Source organism: Saccopteryx bilineata, chromosome 4 (assembly GCF_036850765.1).
Source record: "Saccopteryx bilineata isolate mSacBil1 chromosome 4, mSacBil1_pri_phased_curated, whole genome shotgun sequence".
Lineage (NCBI taxonomy): Eukaryota > Metazoa > Chordata > Mammalia > Chiroptera > Emballonuridae > Saccopteryx > Saccopteryx bilineata.
In genome coordinates, this window is record NC_089493.1 from 127,740,994 (window position 1) to 127,767,824 (window position 26,831).

General features: G+C 47.4%; 1 protein-coding gene across 1 annotated transcript in view; it reads right to left on the reverse strand.

Moving 5' to 3' along the window:
- Positions 1 to 1,390: 1,390 nt before the first annotated feature.
- The window catches only part of HEXA (hexosaminidase subunit alpha), a 49,179-nt gene continuing 23,738 nt past the window's right edge, over positions 1,391 to 26,831 (reverse strand). The window contains exons 2-14 of the mRNA XM_066278019.1: positions 12,173 to 12,265; positions 10,421 to 10,486; positions 8,816 to 8,862; positions 8,187 to 8,297; positions 7,218 to 7,319; positions 6,613 to 6,745; positions 5,832 to 6,012; positions 4,802 to 4,888; positions 4,463 to 4,535; positions 3,595 to 3,778; positions 3,334 to 3,424; positions 2,604 to 2,708; positions 1,391 to 1,627 (exon numbers count right to left, since the gene is read on the reverse strand). Coding sequence (XP_066134116.1) covers positions 1,564 to 1,627; positions 2,604 to 2,708; positions 3,334 to 3,424; positions 3,595 to 3,778; positions 4,463 to 4,535; positions 4,802 to 4,888; positions 5,832 to 6,012; positions 6,613 to 6,745; positions 7,218 to 7,319; positions 8,187 to 8,297; positions 8,816 to 8,862; positions 10,421 to 10,486; positions 12,173 to 12,265 — 1,337 coding nt within the window. The 3' untranslated portion in view covers positions 1,391 to 1,563. The remainder of the gene's footprint in view (positions 1,628 to 2,603; positions 2,709 to 3,333; positions 3,425 to 3,594; positions 3,779 to 4,462; positions 4,536 to 4,801; positions 4,889 to 5,831; positions 6,013 to 6,612; positions 6,746 to 7,217; positions 7,320 to 8,186; positions 8,298 to 8,815; positions 8,863 to 10,420; positions 10,487 to 12,172; positions 12,266 to 26,831) is intronic.

The window sequence follows — 26,831 nt, forward strand, 5'->3', positions numbered from 1 at the left end:
GGAAGGTGCTGGCTTTCTGGAGAGCTGACCAGGGCCTCTTGGGACTCAAGTCCTTCATACTCTACACTGACCACAGTCCCAAGACCACTATATGTGGTCTACAACATTTAAACCAGGGATCGGGAACCTAGGCTCAGGAGCCAGATGCGGCTCTTTTGATGGCTGCATCTGGCTCGCAGACAAATCTTTAATAAAAAAATATAATGTTAAAAATATAAAACATTCTCGCATGACCAGGTGGTGGCGCAGTGGATAGAGCGTTGGATTGGGATGCGGAGGACCCAGGTTTGAGACGCCAAGGTCGCCAGCTTGAGCGCAGGCTCATCTGGCTTGAGCAAAAAAAGCTCACCAGCTTGGACCCAAGGTTGATGGCTTGAGCAAGGGGTTACTCGGTCTGCTGAAGTCCCATGGACAAGGCACATATGAGAAAGCAATCAATAAACAACTAAGGTGTCAAAACGAATAACTGATGATTGATGCTTCTCATCTCCGTTCCTGTCTGTCCCTATCTATCCCTCTCTCTGACTCTCAGTCTCTGTAAAAAAAATAATAATAAAAATATAAAACATTCTCATGTATTACAATCCATTCATTTCCTACAGCTCATGTTCATGGTTGCGGGTGGCTGGAGCCAATCACAGCTGTCCTCTGGGACAACACCAAATTTTAATTGGATAATGCGTAATGTACACGGGTCGTTGTATGGCTCTCACGGAATTACATTTTAAAATATGTGGCGTTCTGCCTGACCTGTGGTGGCGCAGTGGATAAAGCGTCGACCTGGAAATGCTGAGGTCGCCGGTTCAAAACCCTGGGCTTGCCTGGTCAAGGCACATATGGGAGTTGATGCTTCCAGCTCCTCCACCCCCTCTCTGTCTCTCCTCTCTCTGTCACTCTCTCTTTCTGTCTCTCCCTCTCCTCTCTAAAATGAATAAATTTTTAAAAAATGTGGTGTTCATGGCTCTCTCAGCCAAAAAGGTTCCCGACTCCTGATATAAACAATGGTTGCATGAACTTGAAGTAAGAAACCTGAAGCAGAAGCAGCTCTAGGGAGAGAAGTGTGTGTATGCTGAGGGAGGGCTAGTCTGTGACGAGACTAGGTCTGGGGCCCCTGCTAATGGCCAGAACTTCTCTGAACAATGTCTTCTTCCATATATAGAAGGCTTGGAGGCCTAAGTGACTAGAGAATGGGGCCATGCATCTGGACCCTGAGTGAGGCAGGGAGAGGCAAGACAGCACAAAGGGTTTCCTTCTTAGCCTTCGACAAACAAGCACCAGCCAGGGGCAGATATTGAGCCCCATCTGACTGGGCCCTGCTGAGCCCCACACACTCAGACGCAGAAGGCCGGTCCTGGCACCACCTACATTTTTTTTACACAGGTAGTCCATGTTCATTGTAGAAATAGGCCATATCACTCTTTATTGGACACCAGCACCAGTCTCTCCAAGCACAGCGGCACGTGGGCAAGGGGCTCCGACCCCTGGCTGGGATGCAGTGGGAGCCTGGCCCCCACCACCACTCTGCTACGGCCAGCACCCTCCTCGGTGCATGTGCCTGATTGCTCAGGTTTGTTCAAACTCCTGTTCACAGTATCCTACACTGAGGGGCTGGGCCTGGACACCCCGCCTGCAAGAGGACACGTACAAACACGGTGAGATGAGCCACTCAGGGGTCACCATCACAACTGTCTTCTTTTGCTCATTTCAGGGGGTTGCAAGCTGCCCCTGCCCATCAGTACTACTCAGAGTCTCACTTCTGCAGACTTCTACTTGGGGTGGAGCCATGTGTCAGCAAGAACCTGCCCCGAGTGATTCTGACAAGGGGATAGCCAGGAACTTTTGGGAGTGCCTCCCTATTTCCATCCTGCCTGTCTCTGCACCCTAGCCCCAACACTCAGTTCCTTACAAAAGAGGCGGATGTCCAAGGGGTGCCCAGTCCTCCTGGCTCGTGGAGTGCCCTTCAAAGGGCTCTAAAAGCTGTGAATGTGATGGTGGTGGGGGACTAAGGTGCTTTCCAATCCACGTGGGCATGACAACCTGTCCTGAGTTCTCAGCCTCACCTCTAGGCAGCCTCCTTCAATACCAAGTAAACAATATGCTTGGAGACGGTAGGGAACCAGCTCAGGGTCAACCAGTGAGTCAGACACTGAGGGCCAGACCCCGCCATGGTGGCTCTCAGCCTGGGCTCTGCTCAGCACCAGGCTATAGCCCTCAGGTCCCCAGGACCTCGTCAGTGGCTCAATCCGGGAAATGACCATTTATATATAGTCTTATCCCCAGCAGGGGCACAGGCTTCATGACAGCCCATAAAAGCATGGCTGAGAAGACTAAGTTGGCCTGGTTCAAATACCGGTTCTAAGCAACTTTGGGCAAGTTACTTGTCTGTGCCACAGCTGCCTATCTCTAAAACGGGGATAAAACTAACTACTGTATGAAGTTGTGGAGAAGATCAATGAGATAACGCCTGTAAAGGGCTAAGCACAATGCACACCATGGGCTAGGTGTCTGTATGCAGCAGCGATTACTATGTGCTCTTGTCCTGGCAGTAAGGGCCCATGTCACTGACCTACCCACATGCTTGGGAAGGCCCGCAGCTTGCTTACCTCAGCAGCTCACAGCGGAAGTGTGCCAAACGTTTAGAGGCAAAGTCCATGTCTGTCACCACCTCACTGCTCCACAGCCTCTCGGCAACAGCCCCTGCTCTGGGCCTGGAGGAAAGGGGGCATGCACCAAATTGGACCCTGGATCCCCTGCAAGGCGGTGGGACACCCACAGGCTACTGCCTCCTGTCTAGGCTCAGGGCCAAGGGATGCGATCAACAACTTATCCAGAGCGGCAGTCTAGCTGAAGAGATCCAGGGACCTCCAGGTTCAGCTCCAATTCCATGACGTGAGAAAGTGACCCCACCTTTCCCTCTCACAGACATAGGAACCAGAGTCAGTGGTCAGGGCTCCATCACCATTACTGACAGCAGCAATAGGTGCTCTGAAACATCAACTCCAGACCCCTCAGGCTTGGGAAGGCTGCTGAGGAGCCCGACCAGGGAGTCTTACTATGGAAATCATGGGCTGCCAGGCTGGCTTCTGACCAAGTCCCTGTGCCCTCCAGGCCTGTCTCCATCTCTACCCCACATGCCTAACAGGCTGTTGGAGATGCACAGATAGAAGTCAGGTGAGATGTGGGTACTGCACACAAACAGCAGGATCGCAACAATGTCCCTTTGCTCTCAGGCCTGGAAGGCCAATACTACCCTGGGGTAGCGGGACAGGACTGAGTCTGCAAGGGACACCTGTGCCCACGAACCTAACCCTCCAGGTCCTCAGAGAACCTCACCAGAGCCTGGGGACCAGGTTTGTGCTGTCCACGTACTCTCCCCACATACAGGCCTCTCCACCAATCACCAGCGCCTTCTGCTCAGGATGACCTGTGGGAAAACAAGCTGCAGACAGAGCTGGAGGACTCCTCCCGCTGCCTTCTCCTCAGTGGGGTTGTTTCATCTCTTCACCTGAGATACCCAGCCCAGACCCTCCTGCCTCCCACCCTGTGCCCCAGCCCAGCCACCTGTGGTCAGCAAGGAGAGCACCCTGCTTTCACCTTCAAATGACAAGGGGTCCACCTTGTAAAAGTCTTCCCAGTCAGGCCCATAGCTAATGCGGTTCAGGTACCAGGGTGCAGAGAGCAGGGCCCGGAAGCCGGCTGCAGTAATCAGGGCCAACTCCTTCTGATAGGTCACTGGTATATTTTCCCGCCATACCTGGATGACCGTGTCTGGCCGAACCTGTCACAAAAGTTCAATGGTGGAAATGGCACATAGTTGAGCAGACTCCTGGACCACATTATGATGCAGGCACCAGGCCACGGACAGTTCTCTGTGCCCCCCAACCACTGAGCTCCCAGCTCAGGGCAGAGGTCAAGGATTCCACAGGCTGTAGGACAGCTCATTCTGCTGCTCATCCCCCCATCCTTCTCCACACTGAGACAGTGACTATGAGCTCGGGGGGCAAACAGTGGGGCCAGCAGACTCACTGGGAGCTACCATGTATGTCTAAGAGTCCCCAGACATTTCTGCGGATGGGACAAGGTTCCTACAGTGCCCCTGTATGTGGCAGAGGCTAGGAGTATATTGATCGACAACGAAGGAGAAGGAACCTTACTTCAGAAGACCTGCAAGACCCTGGTCTAGGAAGGAAAACCCAGCCCAGGATGCCAATCTCAGGAATCCCAAGTAACCTAGCAGCAGAAATGACTCTTGATCAATCAGCAGTGAGGGAAGACAGACACAAGCTGCAAAACCCACACCCAGACCTCTGCAACCTTTCTAGAGGGAAAAGAAGAGATGGCCCAAGTGTTCCAAACACGAAAGCCTAATCAAATTCAGGAGGATCAGTCCATTCAGAGGCAGGGAGGGGCTGCGAGAGCAGAGGGAGGCACTGAAGGCGGCTCCTTTCTGCCCCCGGCTCACCTTTACTTTATTATCAAACACCTCCTGCCACACCACATAGCCCTTGCCGTAGGCAGAGAGGATACGAAGCAGCCTGGAGAGTAGAGAAAGCGTCTGCTCAGCTCAAGCTGGCCCTGGGCTGCTGGCGCCAGGGATCTTGGAGCCGAACAAAGCTAGGGGCCCATTCCCAATGAAGCAGTGTCTTCCCCAGTTTGGAACTGACCACTCCAAACCTGTCACTATTGGACATGTGACTCTTTCAAGGGGCTCAGAGAATAGTGAAGCAGGGCCTAGTCCAGGCATGGTTTACCCCACAGGAAGTGATCCAAGGGAACCTACCCACCCTCCTTCCTTTCTTACGTCTCGATGTAGAAGGACTCCAGCTTTTTGAAGTCACTACCAAAGCCTTTCTTCTTCATAAAGGCCTGGATATCTGGGTTGGACTTCCTAAATCCCAAGAGAAAATAAGAATTCTTTCAACATCTGAAAAGCCCAAAGCCTGGGATTAGTCACCTGGCTTCCCACAACCTCCTTTTTTGCCTGAATTAACAATCAGCTGAGGATCTCAGAGGCCCCAGAAATGGAAGCTGAACAAAGCTGTATGAAGGAGCCATTGAACCAGGCCAGGAAAGCTCTGGTCCTGGACCTGAAGAGCTTTGAGTTCAAACTCTCAAAGAGAACACACACTGGTCTCTGGACTACACCCAGGGCTCTGGCACATGGAGCTCTAGCTTCCCTCTCTAACCCCACCCTGGGCGTGTTGTTTTCCCCTTAGTATTTATTCTCTATTCCTGTGGGACACAAGCACTGCTGCCACTCTCCCGTCCTCGATGTCTGTATTTTGCTCACATTTTCTCTTGGGATGTTTCCCCCCTTCTTTCGTGCCTTGAAAAAGGCAAACTACGCCCCCAGTTTCAGCTCTAGCGCCCATTTCTCAAAGAAGCCCCTGAACCTCTTCTGAGCTAAGCAGATCTGAGGACTTGGAACTTAGAATTTAACGCCAACCAGACCCTGTCCTCTATTAGTCTCAAATTCATCTGTGCCATGACTCCTCAAGCAGACTATTTTAAACCTTCATAATTATAGATGATTTTCCCTATTCTGGATTTTAACAAGTCAGTTCTGTGCCTAGAGCTGGCTTTCCCACAATTATCTGAAGGATATAAGAAAAGGAAGGAACAGTTTTACGTTCATAGCCTCGCCAGGCAGGCAGGGCCTCTCTGTCACTGGAGAGAAAGAAGCGCAGGACTGGAGCTGTCTGGACTGAGACAGAGTGCTGTCTCCAAGGTCGATCCCGAGGAGCACCCAAGAAAGGCTGCCTGCCAGGGGCTGACCTCTGTTCTGAGCAGGCAGCTCATCAGGCCAGATGGCGAGATCAGAGGGTTCATACCAACAGGCGAAATCGACCTCATCTCCTCCGAGGTGAAGGTAGAAATCCGGGAAGACAGAGCTGATCTCCAAGAAGAAAGTGTTCATGAACTCATAGGTGCTGTTGAGAATGGGGTTCACCGGTCCAAAGGAGCCAGAGGGCTGAGACCCAGAGTAGCAAGGAGTCAACAATCCAGAGACACCTAGGCGGCAGAGAAGCCCACACGAGCATCACAAGTATGCAGACCATTGGGCACAGTCACATACAGAAGGACATTAACTCACACTAAGTCATAAGTTGGACCCATAAACATTATACTTACACAGGTAGATAGACTCAAGGACTCTGGTAATCATGAGCACTTAGTCACAATAAAAAAAATACAAATATATTCATAATCATAAACAGAGGGTCAGCACATACACTCTTGCCTTGACACACTGCTTCCAGCAGGGGTCACCTCCGCCCCAAAGGCTGCTCTCATCCTGCCTTTAGGCAGAAAAGCAGAGAGCCAAATTCAGCCAAATTGGCAAAATCTTTCTTCCACTCTAGGACACAACAACCTGCAAGGGCATCATTAAGACAAGGACATTTGAGAAGAATCTGCCCATAGTATAATAGTAAGAAGTGGCTTCCTTCAGACAAATTAAGTTCTGCCTATCTAAAATCCCAGGTGGGAGAGGTGGACGGAAAACTCTTCCAGGGACCAAGGCTAAGCATGCCACGTCCAAGTGCTAATGCCCCAAAGCCTCAAGAGGAGGAGGCTCAGTGGACTTCCTCCAACCCCTGACATTATGCTTACCAGGTCCCCAGGACTGTGTATGGCCAGGAGTGTCAAATTCTGCCAATACACGGATGCCCCGGAGCCGTGCATATTCAATCACCTCCTTCACGTCCTGTGTGGTATAGATATGGGTGGCAGGGTTATAGGACCCCTGAAAGACAAAAGACACCTTTAAGGATCTTATTTTCTGAAGGCTAGCCAACTAGAGGAGACTGAAAACTCCTCTAGGACTTCCTGAATATCAGAAAATCTACCCACAGCCCTCTGGTATCAGGGACTTCCTTTACTGAACTTATTTCATAATCGGCCACAAGCCATCATGTCTACTGTTTTACCTGCGTATCATATGGCCAGTAAAATGAAGGTATTATGTCCACCTGACAGAATATAAATAATACAATAAAAAGAAAATGAGACCAGAAGAGATTATCTCCTGAAGGTCACAGAGCAAAGAAGTGGGCAACTTAACTCGGCCTCAGGTCTCCTGACTCCAAATCAGTGCCATTCCCATGTCAGTGTCCCTAAAACTGGCTGGTGAGGAGGAGAGCAGGTGCCCTTTCCAGCAGCGCCATAGCTAGGCTCAAACATCCCATCAGTGTGGGTAGGGTGAAATCAGTACCTACCTTCCTGGTGAGCTCTGGGAAAGTGACACTTTCATATGGAAAGGATGGGTCATCAACTAGATGCCAGTGGAACACGTTGAATTTATTGTACGCCATGACATCCTGCAAGCCAGAGAACACACTGTGATCACACCAAGAGTCAATTCTCAGTCTCAAACTCAGGAAGCTGGGCAGACTTCCAGGCTACTCCACTCGCCCTCGGCCTGCCCAAGGCTAGGCTGAGTGTTAACAGGTTCCAGCAGACCTTCTCACCAGGGCATGCCTGGCATGGAGATCCAGCACATTTCTTCTTCCCCAGGGCACAGCTGAAGGCAGCTGACTGAGGCAGCAACTCCTCCTTTTGAGATGAGTGGTAGCCACATTAAGAGGAGGGTTGTGGCTATGTAGTACCCTAGGGTCTTCCAAAAGCACCAGAATACTCTGAAAACTAACATTTCTTCCTGCCATTTGTCTTGGGTAGTCTGACTAGAACTTATCCAGACTGTGGGGTCTGCTATAAATTCAGTAGCCCCACAACCCACATACTCAGAAGCTGAGACTGACGCATGTCTCCCCTCCTTTGGTTCCCCCAGAGGAGCAAAGGAAAAGGCAGACAGCCGAGCTGGATCAGCCGCTGTCAGGTAAGACTGCCCATCAAACTCAAGACAGTTAGGAATGTCCCCACCTAAGACTCGGCAAATATCTTCTGTGACCCTGTGCTAACTAAACTAAAGTTAGCTCTGCCGGTCAAAGAAGCCAGTTCCCAAACCTGCCTTCTACATCCCTGCTGGAGATAGCCTGGAAACTGGTCCACAGTAGCCAATGGGGTAGACTGAAATCACTCTTATTATTTTGTCTTACAGCAGATCATCCTTCACATTTTTCCAAGGAGCTCATAGTTATTTATATTCTCTCTGTAAGTCTTCAGGAATATGGCACCTGGGCTATCCCTTGCCCCATCACCCCAAAGAAGGCCTAAGGCCTGGGTACCAGTGTGTCCAGGATGCTGGGCAGTGGGAGGTAATGCCGAGATGTATCCAGCAACAAGCCCCGGTGAAGGAAGCGGGGAAAGTCTTCGATCTCCGTCTTGTTGATAAAAAACTGTGTGGACCAAACATTGAACATGTCAGCATTCCAAGGGAGCTCACCATGGGGGTGGACTGGGGAATGAGGAGGTCTCCCGAGAACTCTGAAAAGCCACTCTGTGATTGTTCTGCAGGGTAACTGTCTCCCCAAATGCCCCACACCTCTACCCCAATGACCATAAGCAGGAATTTGATCAGAGAGCAGCTGTCCCAGGCTAGCCAAAAACAGCTGTCCCACACACCATTCAGCCTACAGATTCTGCGCCTTCACTGACCATTGATATGTTTTCCTCAAAGCAGTGTTGTCTCCAGGTCTTTACTAAATAATGACTCAGGAGAACTACATTACAGTGATTTTAAACAGGCCAAGTCTAATAAACCAAGTTTCCATTCATGTCTCCTTGTATACTCTTATTGAGGCCCTCTCAAGCCACTAGGAGTTTGTCTTAAAGCAAAAGAAGATATTTCCTGGTCTCCAGACATCTTGAACAACCTGGCACTTAAAAGGAGCCCTTTTTGAGGGCTCACACTCACCGTGCCCTCAGGAGATCTCCAAACAAGCTGGCTAAAAGTCTCCAAACCTACAGGGAAGCAGAGAGGCAGAGTAAAGACTTAGGGAGGTGGGCGAGAAGCATCCATCTGGGAGGTGACAGTATGGCAGAGGATGATGCTCGGGCACCCAGCAGAAGGCTTGATGGTTCTCAACTCTAGGATCGGGGGGGGGGGGGGCGGTATAGGAAGGTGGTATCAATGTTTACTCTATTTTATTTTGGGAGGTGGCAGTGTGAGGGTTTTAGTGCCCCTCCTAGGAATATAGTAACCCTCAAAGCCAACATACCTCTTTGCCATATTTCTAAAGGCACAAAGTTATAAGAACATTCAGAGGTGTGCTTGTAGGGACAGATGCAGAAACATCATCTGCAAGGGGTTACAATCTTTTAGGGACAGCACTCAGTGAAGCTGAGGGAGCTGAGAAAGGGGCCCTAGCCTGCTGCCCTTGCACTTACTGAACTGTGAAAAAATGATCATGAGCTTGAGTTTCCAAAGTGCCTCGGTCCCCAGCTGGACCAGGAAGGCAAAGAATTATCCCATTTCCTCTTCAGAGCTTGAGTGGAGACCTAGCTCTGCGGGTCTGAGGTGGGTCAGGTGCAGCCATACCTGCACTGTTCCCAGCAGCCGCCCTGGACCGACCAGTTCAAGGATGCACACTCGACTCCAGCAAGGCCATGGCAGGCATGCTGAGGCCAAAGCACTGTGTATTCTCAATGCCGCAGCTCCACTTCTAAAAACCAAGCAGAGGCCCCACGAAGGAATCCTAGAGTCTTCAAGTTTCAGAATGAAAGAACCAGGGTCACCCAGCACCAAGTCTGAGGCAGACCGCGAGACTATCGTGTCACTTCCTCCCCTGCCTGATGCCTAGTGTCCCAGACCCCACCAGCCTCGCTGATTGTCAGCACCACCACTAAAGGTGCTGGAGGGCAGGGGGCCAGCGTGCTGCTTCTCCACAACACTGGAGAGGACAGATGAGGGGAAGGGGATAAAGACAGATCAACTGAGGTTAGGGACTTTGTGAGAATGTCCTACGTCCTTTACCAGCAGGTGTTTTACCAAAAGTAGAAGAGGTATTTGCCTAAGTCTATATTTTACAATAAACCAAGAGGAAGGATATAGGTCTACTACCTCTCAGCTAAGCAAGTTCTAATGTCCTCCCCAAATAATATAATTCTACATATTTTACTACTATTTTTTTTTTGAAATTTATCTATTTCTTTGATATGGTTTTCCTTTCCGAAAGAACCAGGCCGACTATGTGTCTTTAGTGAGAGCTGAATAGGCAGTGTCTGTGGCACAGCACCCCTGTCCTGGCTGCTGGTCCCCAGCTGGCACCCTGAGCAGCAGCCTGCAGGGTCCCACCGCCTCCACAGAGTGTGTGCCCATCTGGCGGAGCTGCTGCCCCTGCACAAGTAAAACCTGTCAGCTTCTGGGGAAAGCTGTAAGGAGATCACTCTTTTCAGGGAATGGGAAAACAGTCCACATGCTCTCCACAAAGAAAGTTGCTGGGCCCCATCCTGTCCTCCCACCCCATCAATGCCAATCACCCCACATTCCTCGGTCTCTCCCGCATCAGCCCCCTGTTACCTCGGAGAGCTCCCCAGATGGTCTGAGACTGGAGGAGACACTGCTCATTGTCTATGGTCAAGGTGTCTGGAATGACAGAGATAACCCCACGTGGTTAAGGATTTCTATTCTCAGATTATAAACCACATGTTCTGTATAAATCCTTGGATTAAAAAACAATAGCAAGCCTGGCCGGGCGGTGGTGCAATGGATGGAGCATTAGACTGGGATGCAGAGGACCCAGGTTCGAGAACCCGGGGTTGCTGGATTGAGCGCGGGCTCATCTGGTTTGAGCAAAAAGCCCACCAGCTTGGACCCAGGGTTGCTGGCTCCAGCAAGGGGTTACTCGGTCTGCGGAAGGCCCGCGGTCAGGGCACGTATGGGAGGGCAGTCAATGAACAACTAAGGTGTTGCAACGTGCAATGGAAAATCTAATGATTGATGCTTCTCATCTCTCTCCATTCCTATCTGTCTGTCCCTGTCTGTCCCTCTCTCTCTCTGAAAAAAAAAAATAAATAAATAAAATAAAAAAGTAAAAAAACAATAGCAAGATCACGTTTTTTTCCTTTCAAAGAGGAGACATTCCCAGAGAAGGGCAGCTGCAGGTTGGCTATACTGGGGCCAGAATGGAAGGGTAGTCACCTAGGGGCCCTGCAGACTCTAGTAGATGACACATGACAAGAGTCAGGCTGGAGCAGAGTCCTCTGCAAACCACCACTCAACTTGTGGGTCAGTTTCTTCCCCAAGAAACATTAATTCGGCCCTGGCCGGTTGGCTCAGTGGTAGAGCGTCGGCCTGGCGTGCGGGGGACCCGGGTTCGATTCCCGACCAGGGCACACAGGAGAAGCGCCCATTTGCTTCTCCACCCCCACCCCCCTCCTTCCTCTCTGTCTCTCTCTTCCCCTCCTGCAGCCAAGGCTCCATTGGAGCAAAGATGGCCCCGGCGCTGGGGATGGCTCCTTGGCCTCTGCCCCAGGCGCTAGAGTGGCTCTGGTCGCGGCAGAGCGACGCCCCGGAGGGGCAGAGCATCGCCCCCTGGTGGGCAGAGCGTCGCCCCTGGTGGGCGTGCCGGGTGGATCCTGGTCGGGCGCATGCGGGAGTCTGTTTGACTGTCTCTCCCCGTTTCCAGCTTCAGAAAAATACAAAAAAAAAAAAAAAAAAAAAAAAGAAACATTAATTCCTCCAGCCTGCAGCTGAAAGGAGGAAGTCTGATGGCAGACTTCCTTTGGAGGGGTGACCCCAGGTTCCGACATTCCCGGGGCCTTTGTAACTGCTCCCCTTTCCCTTTCTTCCAGACCTCAGCTACCTCACCCAAGGACGTGAGAAGAGGTCAAGACCTGAACGGCACTTAGGAGACTGGTAAGACCGCAAATGCTGCTGCTCAGGGAAGACGGGAGGTAGTCACAGGACTGCCTCAACTCAGTTCAAATGACCAAAAACTTCCCTTTTCCCCCATTGTAGGAACTCAAAGAAACCCAGCAAAGTGTATTCACATTCTTAAAACAGCAACAGAATTACTCTTAGTCCAGAAAGCAGGTGACTTGTAGAACTCAGTGAACAGCCAGTATGATCATCCAGTCAGCCTGCAAACATTAGTTGGAGGGCACAGGAAAAGCTCACCTTCTATGGCTCTTGGTACCTGGTGGCCCTTGGTCCCCACATTCATGAAGGGCTCTAGGCCCAGCTAGTACCAGCAACTCAGGCCAGGCCATCTAGAGCTATAGTTCCAGATAAGTGCTTATTCTACTAGAATGGGAACAGGGTGGTACTTACAGTTCTCCACTGAATCCAAAGAAGGCAGCTGGTCACATCCAGGAGTGGCCACAAAGACAACCAACGAATGCTTCTCCAATGTATGCTGTTTTCCTACAAGAACAGTGTAAATTCTGGTGGCTGATCTGCCACCAGGGGCAACAGGCAAAACCAAAGCCCTACAGGAGGGTCCCCAGCTCTAGTCCCTTCAGCTCACGCCTGTGGCAAGAGAGAGGGAGGAAAGCGCAGGTGCCCCTGGCACACGTGCAGCCAGTCAGCCTTTTCATTTGGTCACAACCCTGCTCTCCCTAGGAACCCCTCCTGACAGAGTGTAAATGATCTGGGTCAGCCCTCTGTAACGTAGACTGTAGTTCTGGCTGGGCACAGTCTAAACACACAATTCCAAGACCTCAGCACCTGCTCTGAAACCAGAGGCAGCTCAAGAGCACTCAAGGTGTGGTCTGCGGGTTAGCTGATTCGTAAACTGTGTTACTGGCTGGTCACCAGCTAGGAAGTGTATGTGATGCCAGAATGGAAATCAATTATGTCAGAATAAACACACTGTTTCAGTCTAACACTCTTCATAGGGAGGTCTGGTGAGGGGAACAGTTTCACATTCTGGTGTGTAGGCTTCTCATCTAGCTGCAGATGGGCACATGAAGTGGCACTGCTACTGAGGGCCCCAGATGAAAGCTTTCCAACCTTGGTAAAGCCTGGAGCTAGTGTGAGCAGGTGAGAAAGATGACGGGGGATCCTACCAGAGGAGGCCCGACATGATCAGCTGGTGGTGTCCCAGCAAAGGCACACGCTCATCAGCCCATCCTGCTTCCTTCCCTCCACTTCCTGATCAGGCTCTCTATCCGAGGTACCTTTCCCCCATCAGCAGAAAGCCACCCCTTCAAGCCAACACACTATCTGATATAGTATGAAGATGCTAGTAAATACTGAAAAAAAGGCCGAAATACCAGTGTTGTCTCTTCCCACCCTCCTACAGGTTCTTCTCTGTGACCTTCAGGCTGTGATTGTACTGTCCTAAGCCTGAACCCCAGTGAACTCCCTCTCTCTCTTCTGTCTGGAGCCAAGGGCACTCCCACTGGCACCACATCCATGACTTCCCATGGCACTACAAGGTCATGAACAGAACCTCCCGGCAGAAGCGAGGAGAGAATTTCAGAATCAAACTGGAATCCCAAATGTTATCCATCTCCAGGCAGAAGAAACCCAAGAGCCTTGACCTATGTCAAGAAAGCCTGCTCACCCCTCCCGAGCAGCCTTAGCAGTTAGGTGCTGATGAAAACAGAGAGGTCTAGGTTGAAGTCTTGGTTTTAACACTTGTTTCTAGCCAAGGGACCCTGGGCAGGTAAGTTATTTTTCCTCTGAGCTAGTTTCCTCATCTGTAAAGGGGGTTGTGGCAGAGCCTACATCACAGGGCTGTTGGGAAGATGAAAAGTTAATGCATGTGAAGTGCTGAGCTCAGTGTGCAGCACATGACAAGTACCCAAGGTAACGGCCATCCCAAGTCCTCTCTCTGTAGCCACTTCCTGACACGCTATCCACTCCTCAGTCTACAATAATCTGGCTTCCTTTCACCACTTTTCTGAAAATGCCTTAACCAAGGTCCTGTGGGTCTGTAACTAAATCCCAGGGACCTTTTCCAGTTCACTGATTCAACAACTATTTGAGTGTATACTTTGTGTCTGGTTGTTCAATGTGCTGGGGATCCAGCAGTGACCAAGACAGGTAAAACTTCCTGTTGTCACACAACTATATTCGAGTGACCACTCACTCCTTCTGAGACCTCTTGGCAGCATCAGATATCCTGGAACTTCTAAAAACTAAACTCCCTTGTCTTAGGGAACACTGTTCTCTCTTGGTTTTCCTTCTAACTCCTTGAACATGCTTCCTCATTCTTCTTTTCCTCTATCAACTCCTATGTTCTGCGTTCCCCAGAATCGCAGACTGCTTGCTTTCTCTTATCTTACCCTCTCCCTGGACAGTGCCCTCCACTCTACATCGACTGAAACTCCCAAACCTGACTTCCCACGCCAGTGCTTCCAAAGCTCGATTCAAACACCTCTGATCAGGTATTTCAAACGCACCTCGACACTTCAATACAACAATGAGCCAACTCTCCATTCCTCTTTCTGGTCGATCGTCTCTCTGATAACAGCATCATCTATTGATTTACCCAGACCATGGTTACCCTCCTCCTGCCACCTTTCTGAGGAGATCACCAGTTAAATCATTCAACATTTATGGACTGTCTACTATGTGTCAAACATGGCTAAACACTGAGTTACAACAGAAAAAAAGAGAAAGATTCAATTACGTCTTCTAACTACAAAAACTACAAATCTTTACTATCTCTTATCACCATCTTCCCACTTCCATTGGTCAATGCCTTCAATCAGCCTCTCATAAATTCTCACCTGGATCTCTGTAAAATAATTCTCCTAGTTGGTCTCTCCCTATCTTCATATATGCCTCATTTCAATCTACTCTCCCTTGTGTAGGGTGTGTGTGTGTGTGTGTGTGTGTGTGACAGAGACAGAGAGAGTCAGAGAGAGGGACAGATAGGGACAAACAGGAAGGGAGAGAGATGAGAAACACCAATTCTTCATTGCAGCGCCTTAATTGTTCATTGATTGCTTTCTTATATGTGCTTTGACCGGGGGGCTACAGCAGACTGAGTGACCCCTTACTCAAGCCAGCGACCTTGGGTCCAAGCCGGTGAGCCTTGCTCAAACCAGATGAGCCCACGCTCAAGCTGGTGACCTCAGGGTCTTGAACCTGGGTCCTCCACATCCCAGTCCAACACTCTATCCACTGCGCCACCACCTGGTCATACCCTTGTGATGTTTTAATACAAAAATCAGGTTAGGACAATCTCTTCTCAAGAGTCTTCCAGTGTCTTCCCAACACTTTCAGGATAAAGTCCAAAATCCATTGGGTGAGTGTAAGAGCTCCAGCCTAGTCTCTCTGCTCCTGTGTAGAATTTCATAGTAGCACGATGACTCTTTATAGAACCCCGAAAACTCCGCATTTTCTCCATACTTTTCTTTGCAAGTATTGCGTCATCCAATTGAAACAAACTTTTTGTTACTTCCACATCTCACCTGATTAAGAAACAACTCTTGCCTGACCAGGCAATGGAGCAGTGGATAGAGCATCGGACTGGGATACGGAGGACCCAGGTTCGAGATCCCAAGGTCGCCAGCTTGAGCGCGGGCTCATCTGGTTTGAGCAAGGCTCACCAGCTTGAGCCCAAGGTCACTGGCTCGAGCAAGGGGTCACTCAGTCTGCTGTAGCCCTCCGGTCAAAGCACATATGAGAAAACAATCAATGAAAATTAAGGTGCTACAATGAAGAACTGATGTTTCTCATCTCTCTCCCTTCCTGTCTGTCCCTATCTGTCCCTCTCTCTGACTTTCTCTGTCACAAAAAAGAAAGAAAGAAAGAAAGAAAGAAAGAAAGAAAGAGAAACAGCTTTTTATAAAAGTTTTCCTTTTAGCCCTGGCTAGATAGCGTGGTTGATTAGAATGCTGTCCCTATACACAGAGGTTTTGGGTTTGGCCCCCGGTCAGGGAATATATAGGAACAGATAGATGTTTCTCTTTCTCTCTCTCTCTCTCTCTCTCTCTCTCTCTCTCTCCCCCCCCCCCCTTTCTTTCTCTCTAGAACTCAATAAATTTTTAAAAAAGTTTTCTTTCCATAAAGCTTTAATATCCTGGCCCTACCCTTTCCTAAGAGAACTTAGAATGTGATCATGAAGCAACACATACATACATTTTGGGGTAAAATTTATCTTTATATGCGCTGTTCATCTATCTCCTCATTTAGGCTGTGAGTTCCTCAACAGCAGGGACTGTGTATTTCCAATGTCTGACATGTGAGAGCCATTCAATAAATATTTGCTGAAAATAATAAATGATGCTAGAATTTTAAACATGCATATTTAATGCTGCGTATGTACAATATAATGACTCTGCCACATGATAATCAGGCATAAATGGCAAACAGTTCATGCAGAGATTACTTTTATATATCCAAACCTAGTATTTTGGGGGCTGGGGTAGGGGATGGTAAGAAGACACCCAGGCACACAAAAAGGACCTTTTCAGTCACTGCTCTGAAGACCCCTGGGTCCATAAATCTAAAGATTCAGGACTTCCCATTTCCCTGGAAGAGACAGCTCATTGCTGCATTAGGGGATCTGGAAACTGTCTTAGCCTCTTCCTCTACCAGCCTTTCTCCCCCTGAATCAAAACATTTCTCTCGCCTGACCAGGTGGTGGTGTAGTGGACAGGGTGTCAGACTAGGATGTGGAGGACCCAGGTTCGAGACCCCGAGGTCGCCAGCTTAAGTGCAGGCTCATCTGGTTTGAGCAAGGCTCACCAGCTTGAACACAAGGTTGCTGGCTTGAGCAAGGGGTCACTTGGTCTGCTGTAAGCCCCCCAGTCAAGGCACATATGAGAAATCAATGAACTAAGAAGCCACAATGAAGAATTGATGTTTCTCATCTCTCTTCCTTCCTGTCTGTCTGTCCCTCTATCTCTGCCAAAAAAACCCAAAAAACAAAACAAAAAAAACCTATTTCTCTCATACCAATGTTTTTAATTCACAGAATCTTAGCTTGGTTTGGTTTCTGGAGTGGTAATTAGGGAAGTCAACCCAGCCTTTGGCACCTCCTCTCTCTTTCACATGTACCCTGCCCCATGGTCGTGGTACTCTCCGAGGCTGGTGCCAATGCTGCAGGCTCTCTGTGCCCACTTTGTTCCCCTCCCCTCTCACCTTTATATACATAACATCCAGGCTTCCTTTCCCCATTCCCAGCCTAATAAAAATCCTTGAAATCATTCATTTCTCACTCATTTCTTCATTCCAACCAAAATATATCAAGCACTTACTATGCATCAGGAGCTGTGCCAGGTGCTGGGGTAGTTAAAAACAAAAACCAGCCCTGGTCCCTGCCCTTGACAAGCTCACAGTCTAGTAGAAGAGACAAATTTAAACAATTACAAAACAGCACTGACAAAGGCTACAGTGGGTATAACAGCTATCTCCAAAAAGGGAAGCAGCTTAACCTCGGAGGAGACCTTTGACCAAGAACCTTGAACCCCGAGTTGGTGTTTGCCAGGCTATCAAGAGGGGATGAGGTACTCCAAAGCTTGGGAAGCAGTTAATGTACAAGTACAATGGTATGGGTAGGGGAAGAGGCAAGGCCGCCCCCCTTCTTATCACACTTCTTATCCCAGTACAGCAGGAGTCTGAGAACCCAGCTGCCTCGAGCCTGGAGCACCTCCATAGTGCTGTTGAATTTGGAGTGGACCACAGTGTCTCCTCCTGAATCCCAAGACTTTACATTCTCCAGGGATGTCTAACACCCACTCAGAAGTGCTGCTGATCCAGCCCACAGGAGAGTCCCAGATGATCCTCCTTCCATCTTCTTCTGTAAAAGCTGTAGTTAAAAGCTTTTCCCCACTTTTAAAACTTGTTTAGTCTCCTCATCTCCCCCGGTAATTCCACTGAAAAGAAAAACATCTCCTTATAATTACAGTTTCCAAGAGATAACCTTGGTTAACATTTGCAGTCTTTAGAGTTTTTTTTTTTGTAAAAACAGAGATTATTAATTTTTAAAACAAAAATGAGATCCTCATATTAATTTGTAACTTTTTTGCATGTGACAGAGAGATAGAGGGACAGACAGGAATGGAGAGAGACTGAAGCATCAATTCTTTGTTGCAGCACCTTAGTTGTTCATGGATTGCTTTCTCATATGTGCTTTGACCAGGGGGCTACAGCAGACTGAGTGACCTCTTGCTCGAGCCAGCGACCTTGGGCTCAAGCTGGTGAGCTTTTGCTCAAACCAGATGAGCCTACGCTCAAGCTGGCCACCTCAGGGTCTTGAACCTGGGTCCTCCACATCCCAGTCCGACACTCTATCCGCTGCGCCACTGCCTGGTCAAGCGACAATTTGTAACTTTTTTTCCCACTTACCAAAATAACCTGCAGATCTTTTAATGTCAATATATATTGATATTGTAGGTTCTGAATAGAACCCCATTTTTGAGATATATTTAGAAAGACGTTTGGGAATACTTTTAAGTTTTTGATATTATAAACAATGTCTAGTAAATAGTTGTGTGTGTCCTTTTAAAAATAAATTGTGAGAGATTTTTGTAGAAAAATTCCTAGAGGTAAAATGCTAACCCACCAAAAATACGAAGTGTTTTGATTTTGACACTGCCAAACTACCCTTCCCAAATTATTGTAGTGCCTTCTGTCTGATCCAATACACATTGGCCCATCTTTTCACATCCTTCCAAAACTAGACAGTCTCAATGATTTTCACCAATGCCAGCCTGATGGATAAAGAAATGTTATCATTTTTAAATGTGCATTTCTTTACTAATGAATGAATATGAGCACTACTTAGCATTTATTGGCTGTATTCTTTGCACTTTTTTTTGGTTTATTTTATTGATTTGTAGAGATCTCTCTACATTTTAAACATGTCTCTAAAGTTGCAAATATTTGCCCTATTTGCACTTTATTTTTTAATGTTATTTTGCTTTACTCTTACACAGTGAAATCTGTTAGTTTCTTCCTTTAGGGTTTTCCTTCCTGGCTGGCTTAGAAAGGCCTCCTCTACCCCTAGGAGAACTTGAATAGTCTCCTTCATTTCCTTCTAGTATTTTTATGGCCTATCTTTTATCTTTACAACTTTAATCCACCTGGAATTTACTTTTTTTTTTTTTTTGTATTTTTCTGAAGCTGGAAACGGGGAGGCAGTCAGACTCCCGCATGCGCCCGACCGGGATCCACCCGGCACACCCACCAGGGGGCGATGCTCTGCCCATCCGGGGCTTCACTCTATTGCGACCAGAGCCACTCTAGCGCCTGGGGCAGAGGCCACAGAGCCATCCCCAGTGTCCGGGCCATCTTTTGCTCCAATGGAGCCTCGGCTGCAGGAGGGGAAGAGAGAAACAGAGAGGAAGGAGAGGGGGAGGGGTGGAGAAGCAGATGGGCGCCTCTTCTGTGTGCCCTGGCCGGGAATCGAAACCGGGACTTCCGCACGCCAGGCCGACGCTCTACCAGTGAGCCAACCGGCCAGGGCTAGATTTTACTTTTGTGATTAATATAAATACTTAATTTAAATTTTTTCCAAATGGATAATAAGCCATCCCTATCCATTTATTGACTAATTTATCTTTTCACTTTTAATTGGAAATGCTTCCTTTATCATATATTAAATTCTCATGTACATATGAATTCTTGCTTATCTCTGGAACTTATTTTCTTGGCAATCTTACAGTCAGGGAAATCTACCATGTCATCTCTCTCATCTTCTGTCACTCTGCCCAATGTAACTGCCTCTGCTCATTCCTGGGCCCACACTCCCATTCCTTTAGGTGTCGTCTGTTCTCCTCCACAAACCACCTGCACTACACATCGCACTCCACCCCCCCCCCCCAAACCCTCTGGAATCTTGTTCCATGGTTAAGTGCCCAAATCCTCAGTCTCTTTTATTTCCTCAACTGAAGCTGGCTTTCCCCAGGAATGCTACCTCTCCTGAAGTCGCTGAGAAGCAATTCCTTCTCAGGTCCTCAGGCTGGGATCTGGGGCTGCTGTCAGGTCCTCTAGCACCAAGTGGGGGGAAAAAACACCTTCTCTTCTGTGGCCCAGGCCATCCAGTGTGAAATCTTGAGCCTCTCCTTGTCATAACACTCTGCAACTTCCTGGTCTCTTCTATATTTACCCAAGATTTCAGATCCTGGTTCCTAGTCTTATTGTTTGTCTCAAGGCTGGTTATCATCCTAGATGATTTCAATACTCAAGAGGAAGAGTATGTTCTGGCTTAGCAGTTATCCAGCATCTTCTTCCTCGTCCTTAACACCCTCCCACAGTCACTTTTGGAGTTTCTTGATTTCTGTAATTGTTTCAACTCATCTCTCAAGCTTCAGTGCTATATAGCTATTTACTAGACACTAGACACCTCACACGCAACAGATCCAAAGTCAAACTTACTTTTTGTAATTCTCATCCTCCTTCTAGCCTCTTCATCACTCTCTCTCTTTTTACCATCTTCCCTACCTCTGTGTATGACAGCAGAATACAAATTGCTAGTAAGCCTGGAGTCGTCCTGAGATGACCTGGGTCTCCAACTTCTCTAGCTCTAGAAATGGACGCTCCACCTGGAGCCGTATGTGTCAACCACACTGACCTCCAGTGCCTTGAACATGGCACAAAGGCCGCTTTCCGGGAGGCCTTTACCACCTGCAGTTCCTTCCATGTGGATTACCACCTCCATCTCCACCACTCTGTACTTCCAGAGTTGATTAGACAGCTCTTTGTGGAAGCCTCTCCAAAGGTACCTACACATGCACACATACACTTGGCTGGGCTGCTGGCAAAGCACCTGGGTCTTCCATTATCAGCAAAAACCACACTGTATGTTTGTATTCCCGTTTCCAGAGACTGTGAGTTCCTCAAGGATGAGGGCAGTTCAATTAATATTTTTTGGATCAGAGCTACTGACAATCTCTAGTTGCTTAAAATCCTGCTTGTACTAAGGAAAAAAGCCAATCAGAAATACTACTAGAATCTAATAACAATGAGTGAGGTATCAAAATATTCATAACCTGAGTGCTATCGATTAAGCAAATAGATGTTAGAAGTCACTAAAGTAATTCACATTAAAGTGTGATCAGAGCTTAATTCCACCAGAAGCTAGTTTTCCAAATCACTAATTGGTATAATGCTTGATGAAGATACTTATGAGTAGATTACCCCAAGATTGCACAGTCAAGAGAGCACAATTTTTGCAGACAGACAGACAGACCTGCCCGAATTTCTGTTCCACCACTGCCAGCGCTACAACCCTGGGCATATTAGCGCCTGGAGTCTCAGGTCTGAAAGGTGGGGAAACACCAACCTCACAGAGCTGTTATGAAGATCAAAGGGCATAACATACAGCAAGTGCCAGTCATTCAACAAATGCTAGCTTCTTTCCATTTTCTACTTCCTTTTTCCTAAAGACGGTTTTCTACACAGCTGGAGGAACCCTGGGGCTGGGAGCTTCCTGTGATAACCACATCACAGAGCAGCTTCCCCGAGGGCTGTTCATGAGATTCTTCCAGAAGCCCAAAGGCTCCATGAGTATGTGCTGCTACCTGTACGGAGAACAGGCTGACATGCCAACACATAAAAGGAGCAGAAGCTTGCAACTGTGACTGCCTCAAACTAGGACTGTGGCCCCAGTCACATGATCAAAGCCACTAATGTGAGATCCCAGTACTAGTTCCCACAAGGACAAGGTCAAACAGGACAGAATTTAAACTTCCCATCCAGTGGACCTGGTAAGCCATGTGCCCTTATTCCAAAGCTTTACAAGAGAAGGAGAGGCTGCTTACTGACACCGGAGCTGACAAGCACCCAAATTTCCTGCATCTGAGTGCAAACATCCAGAGAAAGGGTTCTATAACACAGCCAAACCCCTCAACCAACCTCAGATGTGGACACAATTATAGCACAGCACTACTGGCTGGAGAGCAGGTTGAGTGCACAACCAGGAAGCTTAAGCAATAACAGAAGCTTAAAGCAGAAGCAAAGGAAATGAAAGAGAGAAGTTCCTGACCCACTAATGGGTCTTATTCACTACATCCAGGAACAGAGAAGCAAATCTATTTCTTTGTGAGAGTGAACAATAGACCCATAAATGTCGAGGCAGATCTCAAAAAACCCTTCACACAGGTACCTCTGTCACTGCTACAGATGCAGCCTCCTCTTTTTGGCTGACCCTGCTACCAGTGCCCTGTCAAAGTGGGACAAATCTCCTACCGAATCCAACTGTATAAACCTCTTGATGAGGCACAGTGAACTTACTTTATCACCAGGGTCAGCAGAGGAAATTTATAAAAAAGGCAGAAACATAACAGTGACCTCTTGTATTTCTAAAAGAAGTAACAGGCAGTAAAACTGTCCTTCTGTATAATGAACAGGGAAAGGGTTGGGTTTTATGCCTTTAACAGGCTAATATATTGACATGCACCAGAAAAACACTGTGTACCTATAAGAAAATAAGCCTACACCTAATATTAAAAACAAAAATAAATAAAAAGAAGGTATCTACAGGCAAAAAACTACAACGTCCTGTTTCTGGTGGTAAGTGTTGGAATCCATGGGAGTCCGAAAGACCAGAGTCACAGGCTTTATTGAAAGGAAGAAAGGAACCCTGCCAGGCACTTCTCCTGGGGAGAAGAGCACCGGTTACAGACTAGGGACGAATTATATAGTGTTTGGGAGAGCCTGAGGGGATACTGAGGCAAAAGTCCTGGTATGCCCGGAATGCTCCTCCTTGGTGGCTTAGAGTATGTGGGTGTTGAATCAAAAGTCCTGGTATGTCCCGAGCCCCTCCTTGGGGCAGCTTCTCAGCTTTTTGGAATTCCTCTGTCGCAGGGGCGATAGTCCAGTAAGGGTGAGGTCTGACAGATAAGCGGAACACTAAGAGGGCAGTTTGAAATTCACGTATCTCATTTCTCAACTCTGTGGTTACATATAAAAGAAAGGCAGTTATTAATTTTATAATATATGCTGAGGGGTGATGAGGAGAAAGAGGAGGAAAAATTGGAAAATTATTGCTTCTTCTGGAGAGAACTCAAGAAGGGAATCTTGCTAAGCCAAGTCCCTCATCCAGTTAAGGAGGTCGTCAATTTCCATGCTGTGAGGTCTGAACTAGGCGATGTCCTCGAAAACCTGAGTGAGGAAGTAAAAAAATTTTGTGAGGTAATAATTGTTAGTTGCTTGCTGTGAGTGCCAAGTGGACAGAGTGACATGGTGATACATGGTCTCCTGGATGAGCCTCATGAGATGTGCTGGTCTGGTTCCCCTTGAGTGGGAGGATATGTAGAGATTTTTAGAGACAGGGAACCTGTTGGTGTAAATTTTTTAGAAGGATTGACTATGTGTGGTTAAAAAGGAAGAGGGTTTGGAGAAATTCAGGAGGGAACTTCTCGGGCTGAGGGGCGGCTTCTTCCTGCTGTCATCCCTACCTATTTGATATTTCCCTCGTGAAGTTCTCCTTGGGGTATTGAGGAATAGGAGTGTAGGAGCATTTGATTGTAGGTAATCCTTGAGATTTCGCTCATTCGAGCCTGTAGGAACATGATAAAGAAGGGGGCAAGTATTTGGAGATCAGGAATGCAGAGATAAGGAGGGTTGTATAGCGGGGGTGAAAGTTCTTCCATGGTAAAGGTAGAGATATTTTTTCCTAGCAGCCCTGGAGAGAGCAGTTAGTTTGAGCTAAAAGAAATGTTTCAAGCCTGTTTGTAGGCTCTTCTTCAGCCAAGAAGACCCAGCGATCTTGTCCCCTTACTATGTGAAGGACAAAAAGATTGAGAAGCATTAAGAGGTCAATGCTATTCATTCTCCTAGTTCTTCAGGAATATGGGAGAGCTTTAGGGTTAGGGAACCTGTAGAGGTTGAAAGATAGAATTTAGGAGGTTTGCTGATATAGGGTTTCAGATTTTTCTGTTTCATGAGGGCAGGTTTCAGGGTTGGTGTGTAGGGTTAGGTAGATTTTTCCAATTTTCTGATTGGCGAAGGTCTATGTGCGGTTCTGTAAGAAACTAGTGAACAAATGTAAGAGGCATGGTCCAAAAATTAGAAAAATAAATAGGAGAGTGAGTGGACTAATGAAAGGCAATAGTCAAGACACCCAGTTTGTGTGAAACCACTGATTCCTTGTTTACAAATTCGCTGGGCTTCAGAGAGAGAGAGAGAGAAGGGATAAGACAGGGAAGTGGCAAGTCCCCCTGCCCCTAGACCTACTTTTGTAGAGATTCCTAAAGCAACAAGAAGAGAAATTACCTGTATAGCTTGTTTGGTCCTTATATTGATGGGTAGTGTACTAGGAATTGAAATAGGCTCATGGGGTGGGATTAGGTTGATATTTGGGGTGAGATAGATTAGGGTACAGGTTTCTGTTCAATTAGTAGGGAGATACATATACTTGTGGTCCCATATGAGTAGAAAGCCCCTGATTAGGTGAGGCAGGCTGAGAGGTGAATAGAGAATAGAAGGACAAGGGGTCGGTTTTGTTTCTCTGTTCCTGAGCTCCAGATGGTCAGGGTGGAGGAAAGAGTCATCCCAATAAGTGGGGAGAGTAGAGCATTGGTAGCTAGGGTGACTGATTAAACATTCTTTGAAAACCAGTTTTCTGACTGTACAAATTCTTTTTTCTCAGTACAAACCTATAACCTGCACAAACCTTCTACAACTTATATAAACCTTCAGCTTTCATGACTTTCTTATCCAGAAATAACTGGCCTTCATAACAACTTGCTTTTCCTTTTTCTTTCAAAAGTATTTCCATACCTTATACCTTCTATTATCAAACCATAAAATTCCTTTCTAGTCAGAACTCTTGATTTAAAAAATTTTAACCTCTAGTGACAAGTTGACTTTCTTTTTATCCTAGTTTCCCTTTTCCCAAAGCCTGACTAAAAGAGTCCTTAGTTTTTTCATATATTTGCCATACGTAGACCAACCAGCTTCAGGTTTGTGGTTGGAGTAAGGCATGCCGTTTTTCTACTTTAGCAGCAGTGGGAGTTGTCGGGATCACGATGTGTGGGCCTGTCCATGTGAAAGTCACTCCTTGGGTAATGTAATGCTGGAAGTGTCTCTTGGACAGTCTTTGAACAGTTTGCTGAGTAACCTATAAAACCTGCAAGTACTTAGGGAAAGGGTGGTTACATTTCTACACTTTGCAGTCAGAGTTTAAGTCCTATTGACCACTGCTTCTAGCTGGAATTAGCAGCAGGTCCCAGCCTATAATAGGCATGGGGCATTGAGATAAGAGAAATAAAGGAGATACTATACATTAAATAAAGTAACAAACTCAGACTGTCAATACCCACAGTAGAGATCTTTGAGGGATAAATAAAACTTAAATATTCAAGCGAGGCATAGTAGATGGCCCTTGTGTTTACAAGAAATGAGATTATATTATCTGCTATTTGGAAGAAATACCTTAGGCTTGTGAATGATGTCCTTTGGGCCTTCAGTGGCAATTCCCAGCATGCTGGGCAAGGTCAGGTCACAGATAGCTGGAGCAGGGCTAGAAGAGACTGAACCCTCCCTCCACAGAGCAAGGGGGCAGCTTACCTTCTCATGTCCCTCTTTCCACAGCAGAGGTGTGTCCCTTGATGGGGTTGGGAAGCCTGGCAGGCTTCAGTTCAATGACCTTTCTTTCCACACTGGAAGTAGGGCCCTGATAAATCCTCTGAAGCCCTTTAGGGCACTGGAACCAAAAGCTGGTATTTCCTGACCTCTTTTGGGCCTTATTTGCCTTTTCTGTTACTTCTTTGGTCATTATAGACCTTAAAAGCCATGCTCAGAAGATCTCACTGAGGGGCTTAACTAAGAGCAAAATTGGGAATTTAGTGTTTAAAGAAGCCTATTAGACCAAGGAAAGAAAAGATTTGATCTGTGGTGGTAGATGGTTGGAGACTGTGGAGGATCTGAGTTTGATCTAGGGTGAAACTTCAGGTGGTGGGGGTTAAGGCGATGCCTAGATAGACTAGGGACTGAGAATAAAGTTGAGCCTTAGTAGAGAAGACATGATATCACTTCATAGTGAGGAATAAGGGTGTATCTCCTTGAGGCAGGCACGGAGGGGCTGCAGAGGAGTAGATCATCTACATATTGTAAGAGAGTACTAGTTTTGAGATTGCATGTGCTAAATCCTGAGCTAGTGCCTGCCCAAACAGGTGTGGGCTGTTTCTGATCCCCTGGGGTAAGACAATCCAGGTAAATTGCTGGGCTGCATTAGTGTCTGGGTAAAGGCAAACAGAAAGTAAGAGTCAGGTTGTAGAGCAGGGGTCCCCAAACTTTTTACACAGGGGGCCAGTTTACTGTCCCTCAGACCATTGGAGGGCCAGACTATAAAAAAAACTATGAACAAATCCCTATGCACACTGCACATCTTATTTTAAAGTAAAAAAACAAAACGGGAACAAATACAATATTTAAAATAAAGAACAAGTAAATTTAAATCAACAAACTGACCAGTATTTCAATGGGAACTATGCTCCTCTCACTGACCACCAATGAAAGAGGTGCCTCTTCTGGAAGTGCGGTGGGGGCCGGATAAATGGCCTCAGGGGGCCGCATGCGGCCCGTGGGCCATAGTTTGGGGATCCCTGTTGTAGAGGAATGGTAAAGAAGGCATTCTTGAGGTCTAGGACCATGAAGTGAGTGGTGTTTGAGAAAATGTGTGACAGTAACTTGTAGAGATTAGGGACTACTGGATGGAGGGGAATTACTGCCTCATTGATTAGGTGTAAGGCTTGTATGAGGTGGTAAACTCCTGAAGGTTTTCGAACAGGAAGGGTGGGGTATTGCAGGGAGATTCCATGGGGATGAGTAAACCTGGTTTAAGAGGTGGGTAATTATTGGTTTAAGGCCTTAGAAACAGACAGAGTTACACATTAAACAAAGACTTTACATAAAAGTTATGAATTAAGGAGTTTAGATGAGAGTGCTTTACTTGTTTCAATTCAAATTATATTAGAGATATTTTCTAACGAACAAGGAGACAAGATGGATTATTCACTCTCACAGTGACGATTTTGTTTTTTTAAGCTTTTCGAGATGGCAGGGAGTTGCCAGCATAGAGGAG